Source organism: Dendrobium catenatum, unplaced genomic scaffold, assembly GCF_001605985.2.
Source record: "Dendrobium catenatum unplaced genomic scaffold, ASM160598v2 fragScaff_scaffold_1497, whole genome shotgun sequence".
NCBI classification, from domain to species: Eukaryota; Viridiplantae; Streptophyta; class Magnoliopsida; order Asparagales; family Orchidaceae; genus Dendrobium; species Dendrobium catenatum.
The window spans coordinates 533598-545655 of NW_021319959.1; the positions used below are offsets into that span (position 1 = coordinate 533598).

At 35.0% G+C, this 12058-nt stretch overlaps 1 protein-coding gene across 1 annotated transcript; it reads left to right on the forward strand.

Annotated features, from left to right (window-relative positions):
- Nucleotides 1-696: 696 nt before the first annotated feature.
- LOC110106046 (serine/threonine-protein kinase RIPK) lies at nt 697-4663 on the forward strand. The gene is made up of 12 exons (XM_020835771.2): nt 697-1140; nt 1246-1425; nt 1502-1587; nt 1803-1921; nt 2007-2134; nt 2206-2694; nt 2786-3034; nt 3191-3351; nt 3512-3591; nt 3698-3845; nt 3968-4117; nt 4190-4663. Exons 2-12 carry the CDS (start codon nt 1260-1262, stop codon nt 4436-4438), a joined length of 2025 nt encoding a protein of 674 aa, XP_020691430.1. The 5' UTR covers nt 697-1140; nt 1246-1259; the 3' UTR covers nt 4439-4663.
- Nucleotides 4664-12058: the final 7395 nt, after the last annotated feature.

Below are 12058 nucleotides of genomic sequence, written 5' to 3' on the forward strand. Positions count from 1 at the left end.
AATCTTATTACATATGAATATATGAATTTATTATTTTTTCCTTAATTTGAATGGTAAATGCTCAAATAAAATTTTAAATAATTTTATTTGTATGAATAAAGTGCATGGTGAGGCACTGTAACGTTTATTTTATGACATTTTATAAAAAAATGTTTGTATATATATATCACTTTATTTCACGCTATTTATATATATAATATTTAAAATTTTAATATTACATTCTTACAATTTATAAAAAAATTTAATATCAAATATATCACTCATATATTTCATTCTTATCACTCATATCATCTTATAAATTTTAATATTTCATTCTATGAATTCATAGTTCTATGTATGGTAGATATGTAATATTAAAATTTTAAATATTAGATATGTAAATAATAGTATAATACTAAATAAAGTGATATATATATAATTGAGACTAAAAAATTGAATTCTGTAAATTTTACCTTGCAAATCCTTCACCTTGGTGTCGGTGGAGATACGGCGACCGGGTATTATGGACTTCCCGCGAAAAAGGAGCCTTCGATTCTGCTCTCTCTCTCTCTCTCTCTCTTATATATATATATATATATATAATTGAGACTAAAAAATTGAATTCTGTAAATTTTACCTTGCAAATCCTTCACCTTGGTGTCGGTGGAGATACGGCGACCGGGTATTATGGACTTCCCGCGAAAAAGGAGCCTTCGATTCTGCTCTCTCTCTCTCTCTCTCTCTCTCTCTCTCTCTCTCTCTCTTCCACTTAAGTCTCTTCGCTTTCTTTTGAGCTCTTCTTCTTCAAATTAACAAACTGCTGCACTCATTTTCCGTTCTGGTAATAGAAAACTCCAACTTAACTTAGCTCAGCCGTCATCAAGGCGCCACCACGACAACAAATCTTCCATTTTTTTTCTTCCGGAGTCATAAAAATTCGATTTTGAATAAAGTTGAGAGCAGTTGAGCTTATGATTTCACCGACGGCGATCACATTTCTTTAATTTCTCTGATGCCGTAGCCGAATGCGACAAATGAACGAGATTTTGGCGGGTTTCTGATACTCTGTCTGATTTCACCTGTAGCTTTTGTTGCATAATATATGGTGGGGATTCTGATTCCTCTGCTGCCATGAGTTTCTAGGGTTTGGTCTGTTATAAGGTGAGTGCACTTATTCCATGGCCAATATTCAATCTTTTTTAGGTTTATTTGATTGTTTTTATGTTCAAGCTTCTTCTTCTTCTTATGCACCTTATTCATATCAAGCTGGGAAAGGGAGAATGGTAGTTGAGAATGGATTCAACGATGAAGAGAAGGGGGAGAGAAATTGTGTTCTTGTTGGTTTCCAAATTGATGGCGATGGAAGAGAATTGCTTGGATGGGCAATCACAAATCTTGCAGAAGAAGGCGACCGTTTGGTGGCTGTTAATGTTTCCAGGAATCAAGGTATTTAAAATACTTCTCCCAAATTCATCAATTGTTGCTTATTATTATATTTATTTATTATGATTTCTTCTATTAGATCTTAGCAGAGCTGGAACTCCCTCTTTGATTAAAGTTTTAGATGATTGCCTGGCTGAGCATGAGGAGCTCTGTAGGAGGAAGAAGGTAAATACATAATGAATTCAACCATGTGGAGATCTTGTTATACTTGTACTGATAGATTTGCTGCAACTTTTTCTGTTTTTGAAGGCAAAGCTAATTAATTCTCTTTACTGGCTATGCTGAGTTCTGAATTCTTAATGTTTTGAGATAAAAAACAAAGTTTAATCCTTGAACTTCTAAGAAATTGAAGTATAATCTTCAATTTGCTTTTGTTTCAGATCATTCTTGCAGGCCGAGTCGCCCGGGGAAGCTCAATTAAGAAAGTTTTGGTGAAGGAAGCTGAGATTTGTTTAGCTAAGGCTGTGGTTGTTGGAGCAAACAAGAACTTCTCTTTAGGGTTAGTTGTTAAGAAGATTAGAATCCTATTTATATTATTTTATTTATTAGTATAGTCATGTTTTTTTTTTTCAACTTTCTTGCAGAGGTTATGCTTCTCTAGCTAAGTATTGTGCCAAGAAGCTCCCTTCAACCATTGCTCTGATTGCAGTTCACAAAGGGAAAATAATCTTCGAAAGGGCGGGAGCGGCGGCGGCGGCTAAACCACTCTCAGGTATCATATTTTTGTCTGATAATTATCTTTTGCCTATAAAAATTGAATTTTTATAAACTAGTCAGTAACAGGAAGAGAGCACAAACCAAATCTCCGAAGCTTCTTGCATCCCAGTGTTGGTATGGATGCTGAAGTCATTGAACCGATTACCCGATCTAAATCAGATGTGAAGAATCCAAAACTATACAATTTCGGAGACAAAGTTGTGAAGCGGATCAGAAAAGAGTCAAGGAATTACTGCCTTCTTGATCATGAGAAGATGAGAGAAAGAAATGTAAGTTCAATTTCAGTACTAGTTAAAAAGTTACCAGAAGCAAAGCCTGGTTGGCCGCTATTGCGCAGAGCAGTGACAGCAAATATAGAGGCATTGAAGGGAAGCGAAGCTCGAAAAATGTCTGTGATCCATTGGGTCATGAAGCTCCCTGATAGATCTTTGCCTGCTACACAGTCACAGTTTGATCTAGTTAAAGAGCTCGAAATAATTCTGGAAATGAATTCTTCTTTTTGCAAATTTTTTCAGTACGAGGAACTGCAGAATTATACCAGCTACTTCTCACCAGGTTTTGTTTCTGTCACATAAATCTCACTTTTGTATATCAATCTAGTTTATCAAAAGAAGAAAGATTAATTTGATCTTCAGTACATAAACAGAAAATCTGATTGGGAAAGGAGGAAATAGCCGAGTATTCAAGGGCAGCCTTTCTGATGGTCAGCAAGTGGCTATAAAATTATCAAAGTTATCTGAAGAATCATCAAGAGATTTTCTTCTTGAGGTAGATATTGTCACCAGGCTTCAACATGATCGAGTCGTGCCATTGATTGGTATCTGTGTTGAAGATGACAATCTTCTTTCAGTATATTCTTACTTCTCTAGAGGAAATCTGGAAGAAAACCTTCATGGTGAGATATTATTGCCATTCCTGTTGTGAGAGATTTTACAGCTTCACAAAATCTATTTTTTTTAATAAACTTGGCATCAAAAGCATTAATATGGAATGAACTTCAATTGAAAATAGTTAAAATTAAGCTCTTATTGTTTTAAATTGAATCTGACAGATAAAAGAGCCAAGGCTGCACTAGATTGGGACAGGAGGTTTAAGGTTGCGGTTGGAATTGCCGAAGCGCTTAGCTATCTACACGACGGCTATTTGCGTCCCATAATTCACAGAGATGTCAAGTCCTCTAACATCCTTTTGTCAGATGATTACAACCCACAAGTAAAATACTTCATAATGTTTAATACCTTTTTGTAATAGAAAACTGATTTTGGGACTCAGCAGAAGGAATTGAAGCTTTTTGGTTGGTTAAGAAAATTTTTTTTAGTGGTTATAGCTTTAAACCTTCATGATTTTTCTTTTTTAAATTTGGGGATGACAGTTATCAGATTTCGGCTTAGCCATATGGGCACCTACTAATGCACCATACCTAACTCATAGTGATGTTGTTGGAACATTTGGGTATGTTAGATTCTCCAATTGAAATTCTGATTGATTTTATTTCTTTGAAGGACATTGTTTGTCATTAGATCCTGAAAAAATATTTTGAAAATGAGTAATTTTGCAGATATTTAGCTCCTGAGTACTTTATGCATGGAAAAGTCAGTACCAAGGTTGATGTTTATGCGTTTGGAGTGGTTTTACTAGAGCTGCTGACAGGAAGAAGACCAATCAATGATGACAGCCCCAAAGGGCAGGAGAGTTTGGTTATGTGGGTAAGAAGTTCTTGTCCTCTGAATTATTATTTCCTATGATGAATTCAAATCAATTTCTAGCTTGGCCTTAATAGCTTGAATATAGTTTGATATGGTTATTTTATGATTTGCATTCTTATTAGGCCACACCAATACTAGAAAGAGGAGATATCATGGAGATTATCGATCGAAATCTGGATGGAAAGTATGAGGAGGTTCAGCTGCAAAGAATGATAATGGCTGCTTCACTATGCATCAGAAGGGCAGCTCGTCGCCGGCCTCAGATGCACCAGGTATCACTCTTCTCAACTTCATATGATTAGCATGTTGATAATTATGAACATGCAAAGATGTAAATGTTGCAGGTTGTTAAAATTCTGCAAGGGGAAGAAGAGATTAAGCCATGGATGAGTTATGATGTTAACAACAATCTGACAGAACAAGATTGGCAAGATGATGAAGCATATCCAGCTTCAAGCATTGGATCACATTTAGGCCTTGCACTGCTTGATGTGGATGATGATGCTTCAGTAGTGAGCTTTGAGCAGAACAATCTCAAATCATTGGATGAATACCTTCAAGATAGATGGAGTCGCTCCACAAGCTTTGATTAGCTTCTTTCGTGGTTTCTGATCAAACTGTTCTTTTAGTTTAGTATTGCTATATGAACCAAATAATTTACACACAAATTGGATGGGGCTCGTCTTTGGTTTGGGAGGATCAATCAAAATGAGAAACAGTGTTGATTGATTCACTAAGCTAACTGAAGATTATTATTATTTTTTTTTGTGTAAATTTTTCTGGTGAGTAAAGCTTTGCTGGTTTTCTTTTTTTGTACAGTACATAATGGGAGCTCTGTGAGCTGGAAATAAATTGTATATGGAAGATAAAGGGCAAAAAAAAAACTGTTTTATCTTATTATAGTGTTTTTTTTGTGATCAGCATTGCTCTATGATCTCATATGCGGGGAATGTGGACCTACTTCAGTCCTTTTTGCTCAAAGTTCTCGTGCAATAAATGTTAACAAAAAACTTCAAATACTTTCCTTTGCAATAGTCAAAAGGCAAATAGTACAAAGATAACTTTAAGCTATTATTTTCAAGACATTCAACTACAAACTCACACGCCATAAAAACTTGGCAAATTATTATGTGCGGAGTTCGGATGTCGTTCAGAGACCAATAAAAATGTGCCACGTCACCCTAAACATGTACCTTGCTCGGTACCGAGTATCGAGCAGGATACCGAGTGGTACCAAACGTCGGTAGAACCGTTCGGTATCTGCACAGAATAATCTCTCATAAAAACTTACATCACTGACCTGCAAACTTTGCAGAAAATAATTTGGAAGATGATAAAAATCGACAGTAGGCTCGCTGTTAGTTGAAGAGTTGGTTGCAGGATGGCCCAGGAATAGACAAGATGAGCATATAGAACATGCTCCATCACTTTCTATTATTTTATTGAAATATTTCAAAAGCAAATGATTTGGAAGGAAAATTTAATGATAAAAGACAAACTTACTATGATAAGTGGTGAATAATATACCATCTCAAACTGTTCTCCTCCATACCGGTAACTTTTAAAACTGCCGTTAAAGCCCATGCGCACTTCTATGAATATAATTACAATTTCCCCTGACAAGAAAAACAAGAGAGAGCAGCCATGTTTCCACTTCCTCTCTGAACGTCAAAATGGAATAACTGATAAATATCGAACTCAGGCAAATAGCAGGCATGGGATTGCGAAGAACTTGTGAAGATTAAAACTTTGTTTGTGACGGATTTCTTACTGTTTTTCAAAGTAATTTTTTAGTAAAAAAATAAAATTTTTGTACTAAAAAATTGCTTTAAGAAGCAGTAAAAAGCGGTCCCAAACAAAATCTAAACTAACTTTGTGATCAGGCTTGCTAGCTTTGCAGCTTGTGGTGAGATTGCGGTGTGGGGATCTAGGCAGCACAAACAGCCAATCTTGTGAGCCAACATTAAGATCGTATGACTGCAATGATGAAGGATTCCAGTTCAATATCAAATCATTGAAGTATTTCCCCAATTCCAGGCAACTGCCACAGCTACTAGATATGAAGTCAGTAGCAGCAAGTCCTTCAGGCATGAGGGTTTCTGTAGCCGACCAGAGAAACAAGGGTCCTCATTTGCTTGCGTTGAGCGCAAATCCTGTTGTTTCACCAATGTTTTCTCTTTAGAATAGGAAGCATCTTTTCTAGCTGAACTTGGTCGAATAATATTGGTTACAGCCACAGCCTCATAAGAATAGCAGGGCTCTGTGTTTGTATTCCCTGCAGTCACTGATTGTCACAACCCGGCTAGTCCAAATTGACGGGGCGGGAACAGAAAGTCGTACGGTAACACATAAAATTTCATTCATAAACAAACACATACAAATGGTCATCCAACTTCAATTAAAAAAAGAGCCACTAAACATCAAATTTGAAAGTTGCAACAACATCAGAAATAACAATTTAAAACATAACAATACCTCAGAAAGTCCCCTATACATAAACTTTCACATAGACTAACAGTAGATACATAGACTAACAGTAGACACATAGACAACCATAAACACATGCCATTCGATCTGGGATCCTCTACGACAGTAGGTAATCAGTCTTTCAGTCATCACTCTCTAGCAATCTCTCCTGAAAAACATTCTCCTAATCTGTAATTTGCTGAATAATCCATTTCCAAATTTGATGTTGCTTTCAGTTTTGTAGTTTTTTCCTCGTGCTTCAATAAGATATTTCTGATCTCTTATTATACTGCTTATGGTTCATGTGATTAAAGGCCTTCTGGATTTGACCTGTCAAATTGTGGCAGATATGATTAAGAGGAAAACTCCTAAAGTGATTCGTAAGGCCCTTAACATCAAGAAAGACTATACCTTCGAGGAAAATGAATGGGCATTTGAGGAGGAGATTCAGAGGGAGAATCAATGAGCATTTGATGAGGAGATTCGAAGGGAGAATCAATGGGCATTTGAGAAGGAAATTCCATTGAGGAAAAGACTAGTAATGGACTTCTGGTTTCTCTGTATTACTTTGATTATGCTTGTTGTTCTTTGTATTCTATCACCATTTTCGTTTGATCGTCAAGTTAGTTTTGCTTAGGCAAAAGTTGCAATTGAAATGACAGTTTGATGGACCCTCAGACCGTATTGTAACGCAGTAGCTGCTTAAGTGAGAGAGAGATTCTAATTGTTATCCATTCTAGAAAACATGATATAACCTTAAGCTAATTTAAAAAACAATAAAAGGGTAATCTCAAAGGAAGCCTATATCAGGAGATCCTATATCTTAATATAATTTTATTATCAGTATAGCTATTATGTATATTGTAAATATGGATGGCTTTTTGTGGCCAGGGATTAAAAGATCAATCATCAAACTTTCAACATTACAATCTACTTTCCTTTATGAAGTTTCTCTTGTTGTTAATTGAACCTGACAAAATACTATCGCATGATTTATGTTAGGCGATGGGCTTCTTTTTTTTAATAATATTGCTCAATTGAACTATGGTCTCATTTGAGATGTGATATTATTGTGAGAAAATTTTTAAAAAAAGAAGTAAGATAATTTTTTTTTCTTGCTATTACATTGTAGCAGATTCAGTAGTGAACAGTTTTTTATCACATAAACTTTTGGGAAAAAAAATTATATTGAAATAAAAATGTTATTGATACGTCATGCAAAAATTATCTTGATTGGGCATGAATCTCGAGGCAAAAATCAAGTTGGAAACTTCAAAAATTAAATCCGGGAGCACCTGAACTCCGATTTCAACGAGCTTACAGTCAAACTGAGCGTCCCGGAAATACAAACCCAACGACACCAAATTCAACTCAATCTGAGCCCAAATGAGCCCAAATGAGCACCCGAAGCGCTGTTGGAAAGTTCGTACCACAATTTGAGTTGCCAAACAGTCTCCGATTTTGACGAGCTTATAGTCGAGTCGAGCGGCTTGACGAGACAAATCCAACGAGCCCAAGATCAACGAATTCTGACATCACTAAGGCCTTCAAATGTCCAATGAACGGTGCACGATTGAAGGATTCAATATCAGCCGTCCATTCGACCACTCCCTATTTAACCATGATCTCACACCTATTTTACGGGCTATGCCACTCCCAAAAAACTATAAATATACCCCTCATTTCTCATAAGAGTGGACTGAAGCAAAGAGAAGAGAAGAATAAGAAGAGAAAAAGAAGAGAAGGGGAAGGAGAATCAGCTCCTCCTCGACCACCGCCGGAGTTCTTCCCGCCGCCCGAACACGCCGGGATTCTGCGACTTATTTGGGAGAACGCCGGAATTCTGCCCAACTTCCAAGTGATGCTGAAATTCTTCCCAATTAACGACAGAGTTCCCTCCTGACGCCGAAACTCCGCCCAAGTGATGCCGTAGTTCTCCTCATCCACCAACAGACCTCGAACTTCTACCTGACGCCGGACCTTCACTCTTCGCTAAGTTTCTACCCGACACCGGACTTCTACCGGTTATCGGACTTTCGCTGGACTTTTATTTGAAAATGGATTTCTTCCCATTGTTAGACTTCTCCCTCACGCCGTCCTTCTGACCTTCATCGCGAGACACAGTCCTTTCGACCTCCGTCGCCAGCCGACTACGATTCTCCTGGCTTACGTCGTCCGCCGACTACAGTCCTTCCAACAAAACGAATACGTCAACAGTAACTCTTTGTATTCCTAACATGTAATGTACTTCATATAATATACATCAAACCCATGCCTTCCTCAAAGGAAAGGCCTCATTTGTAATCGACTACAATACTAGTGGATTCATTCAAACTGGGCCAGGCCCCATGGTTTTTCCCCCTTTTCAGGGGTTTTTCACGTAAAAATCTTGTTGTCTCATAAATGCTAGACCCTCTCTCTTATCTTATTGCGTGCCGGATTTTCGTACAACACTAAGACGATAAACTTTATATTTCTCTACCACCGCGAATACTCCTGGACGCAACAGTTATAACTTTAGAATAAATTGATATATATTTTTAAATGATATGGAAGAATGATAAATGATATATTTTGATTAAAATTATCTCCATTTCTTAGAAAAAAAGAAATGACGTCCACCACATATATTATGATATGAGATTACCGGATAGCATAAAATATAAATTTTATTTTTCTAAAAATGTTTAATTTAGACTTTTTGATATTATATTTTAATTAATCTATGTACAAAAAAAAAATTATGAACAATCAAAGTAAGAGCCAAAAAGTACTTTTTAATATAATATCATAATATAAAAGGTAAATCTCAGATTACAAATTTTTTTAATTTAAACTTCAAATATTTTCAATAATAGAATTTAATATATATAATGTGCTTTTAAAAAAACATTTAAATAAAATAATTTCGATTGTGTGAGATTTAAGTTATATTTGATTTGCAATCATTGTAAAATTATTATATGAAAATAAAAAATTTTGAAAAGTAATTGTTTTTTAATAAAATAATAAGTTTCTTAGATTTAATCATAAAACAATTAGTTGTTAAAAAGCTAACTAAACGGTGCCTTATTCCGCAGGTGCCACACTGTAAGTTCCGCTAAGTGCCCTCTTATTTCACTGTATAATTCCGCGTTACGCGCTTACTCAATATAATCCATTTAGGCGCCAATGAAAACTACTTTAGATTTATTATAACCGGCCTGACAACTTACCGCTCTCGTTTTTAACTATCTTTCCTCCCCGTCTATAAATAACCCTACCTTCCTAATCACGTTTGCGCTCTTCTCCACCTTTCTCAAACCCTAGCCCTAGTTTATTTGCTCGAGCAAATCTTGTATTTCTTTTCTCCCCCTCTTTTCCTTTTACAGTTGAGGTGTATTTTTGCTTCCGTACTGTGTGGAGCTTATCCGAATTGGAGTTGGATTTCGAAGGAACTATGTCTCGGTGCTTCATTTTTCCGTCTTCGGAGATTTCGAGAAATGATGCTTTGCAGGTCGGATTGATCAAGGTATGTTGAGCATAAATGACGATGTAATTAATAAATTAAATCTCATGCTCGACTCCTTGTTGTTGATCACTTCTTGGGATTCTCTTCTGATATGGAATAATGACGCATTAATGTATGGACATTTTTATCATATGTAAATCGAGAACTAGGAAATAATGATAATCTGCAATATTATGTTTTTAATATTTGGCTTCCTATGCTTTTAATTACCCCTTTAGTGAGTCGTGTTTTAGATTTTATATGAAATTTCATTATGATTTATGAGGAGCATGGAATTTTTTAAATTCCCCTATGCTGATCGATACAGTTAATGGTTCTTAAGGTGAAATCTGGATTAGGGTTCTAACTTGATTGAATCAACTTTGTATTGACCGGTGTTGACTTTATACACTGGTGCACATGCTTCATTTGGTTTTAGCAAGAAGCCTATAGAAAGCATCCAGGTGCTGATTAGATGAGATCCATTGATTTGAGTTCTCTTGAATGAAATTTGCTTATATGTAGCATCTATCTAAGAATGGCGAATTACTGTTTTTTCTGCATTGATGGATTTATCGACCCCGTCTATTTTCTTAGGTTTGCTTTCTGACTTTTAATTGGATTTACGCTAAATCCAGCCAATCGGTTTAATAGCGCGCATTAAATCCCCGGATTCAGTAAATTCCGGATTTACGGATTTACGCCTTAATCCGGGATTCAGTAAATCCCTCGGTTCGGCGGATTTACGAGATTTTGCCGAAAAAGCGCGCGAAAAAGGAGAAAGTTACATTCACAGCCAGCGAGTTCCCGTTGTTTCTTCCGATCAAAATGTCGTAACTTCCGATCCGATAGGAAGGAAAAGTCGTCCAAGGAGCGAAGTCGAACAGCAACCAAGGAGCCGAAGAAGCAACTCGTGCAAATGTGCAACCTCAAAACCTCCCGTAAAGAAACGAAGTCTAATAACGACGACGAAAATAGAAGATGAAAGGCAAACCCTTATTATTTATTAACTTAATTAATATAATTTTAAATATTAATAATTAAGTAAATAATTAATAGTATAATTTGTTCATAAATTGACATTAGATTAGTTTAATTTTTAACTAATTAATTAAATCATTACAAAAAAAAATTTACATTTTCAAAAAATATTTAACTAATCAATACCAATTTGACATTTGCTTTTTATTGAATTTTCAGGAATATTGTATGAATTCAAATTGGATGCATTAAGTTTTATGCAATGAACTTGATCACCCAAATATCTCCTTTAATTTTAAATATCTAACTATCATAAATTCTAAAATATGTTACCAAATAGTTTCTGAGAATTTAACATGATTTATCATTTTACATACCAAACAATTTTTAGGATTTAACCCTTCCGGGATTTACTAAATCCGAATTTATAGGATTTACTAAATCCCACAAAAATTAAATCCCACTTAGTTGACAAAAAGCCCTTAAGAGAGAGAGTGCTGAGCCAAGTTTTATTAGCTAAAACAAATCCTTAGTATATTTTTTACATTTATTTTGACATTAATACTCTCTCTCTCTCTTTCTCTCTCTCTCTATTTCTTTAATAATGACAACAATTTTTTAGAAATTAGATAATTATAATTTTAATCATACTATATTATTTATTAAATATCTTTTGCACACAATCTTTTTAATATTATAAAAAACATTTAAAGTAAATTCCTTTAAAAGTTAACTACCAATACCAAGGCTTCATTTGGAACAACTTTCTTACTGCTTTTTAAAATAATTTTCTAATAAAAAATTAAAATTTTTTACTAAAAATTGCTTTAAAAAATAGTAAGAAATTAGTCCCAAACAAAGCCTAAGATTTCGTCAAGAACACCTTTCTTACCATTTTTAAAAACAACTTTTAAAAATTTATGTACTAAAAATGATTTAAGAAAGCAATAAGAACTGTCTCAAATAAAACCTAAATATATTCCTCACTAGCAATACCACTTGCTGAACCATTACCCTAAAAACAAACACCACTTGCCTTCTAATCATCTAACAGAGAATTTCTGATAAATATTTCTTAAACTAAAAATTTTTATATTAAAAAATTCCTTTAAAAATCAATACCAAAACTATCCCAAATTGTTTCAAAAGTTTAAAAGAAAACAAGAGAAAATTGACACCAAACATAACACAAACCTTAAAAAAAAAACCAAAGATCAAGACTGCTCCAGTTAGTTTAAAAGATCTGATCAGCTCCGAAATTAATGAGCTAGAATCA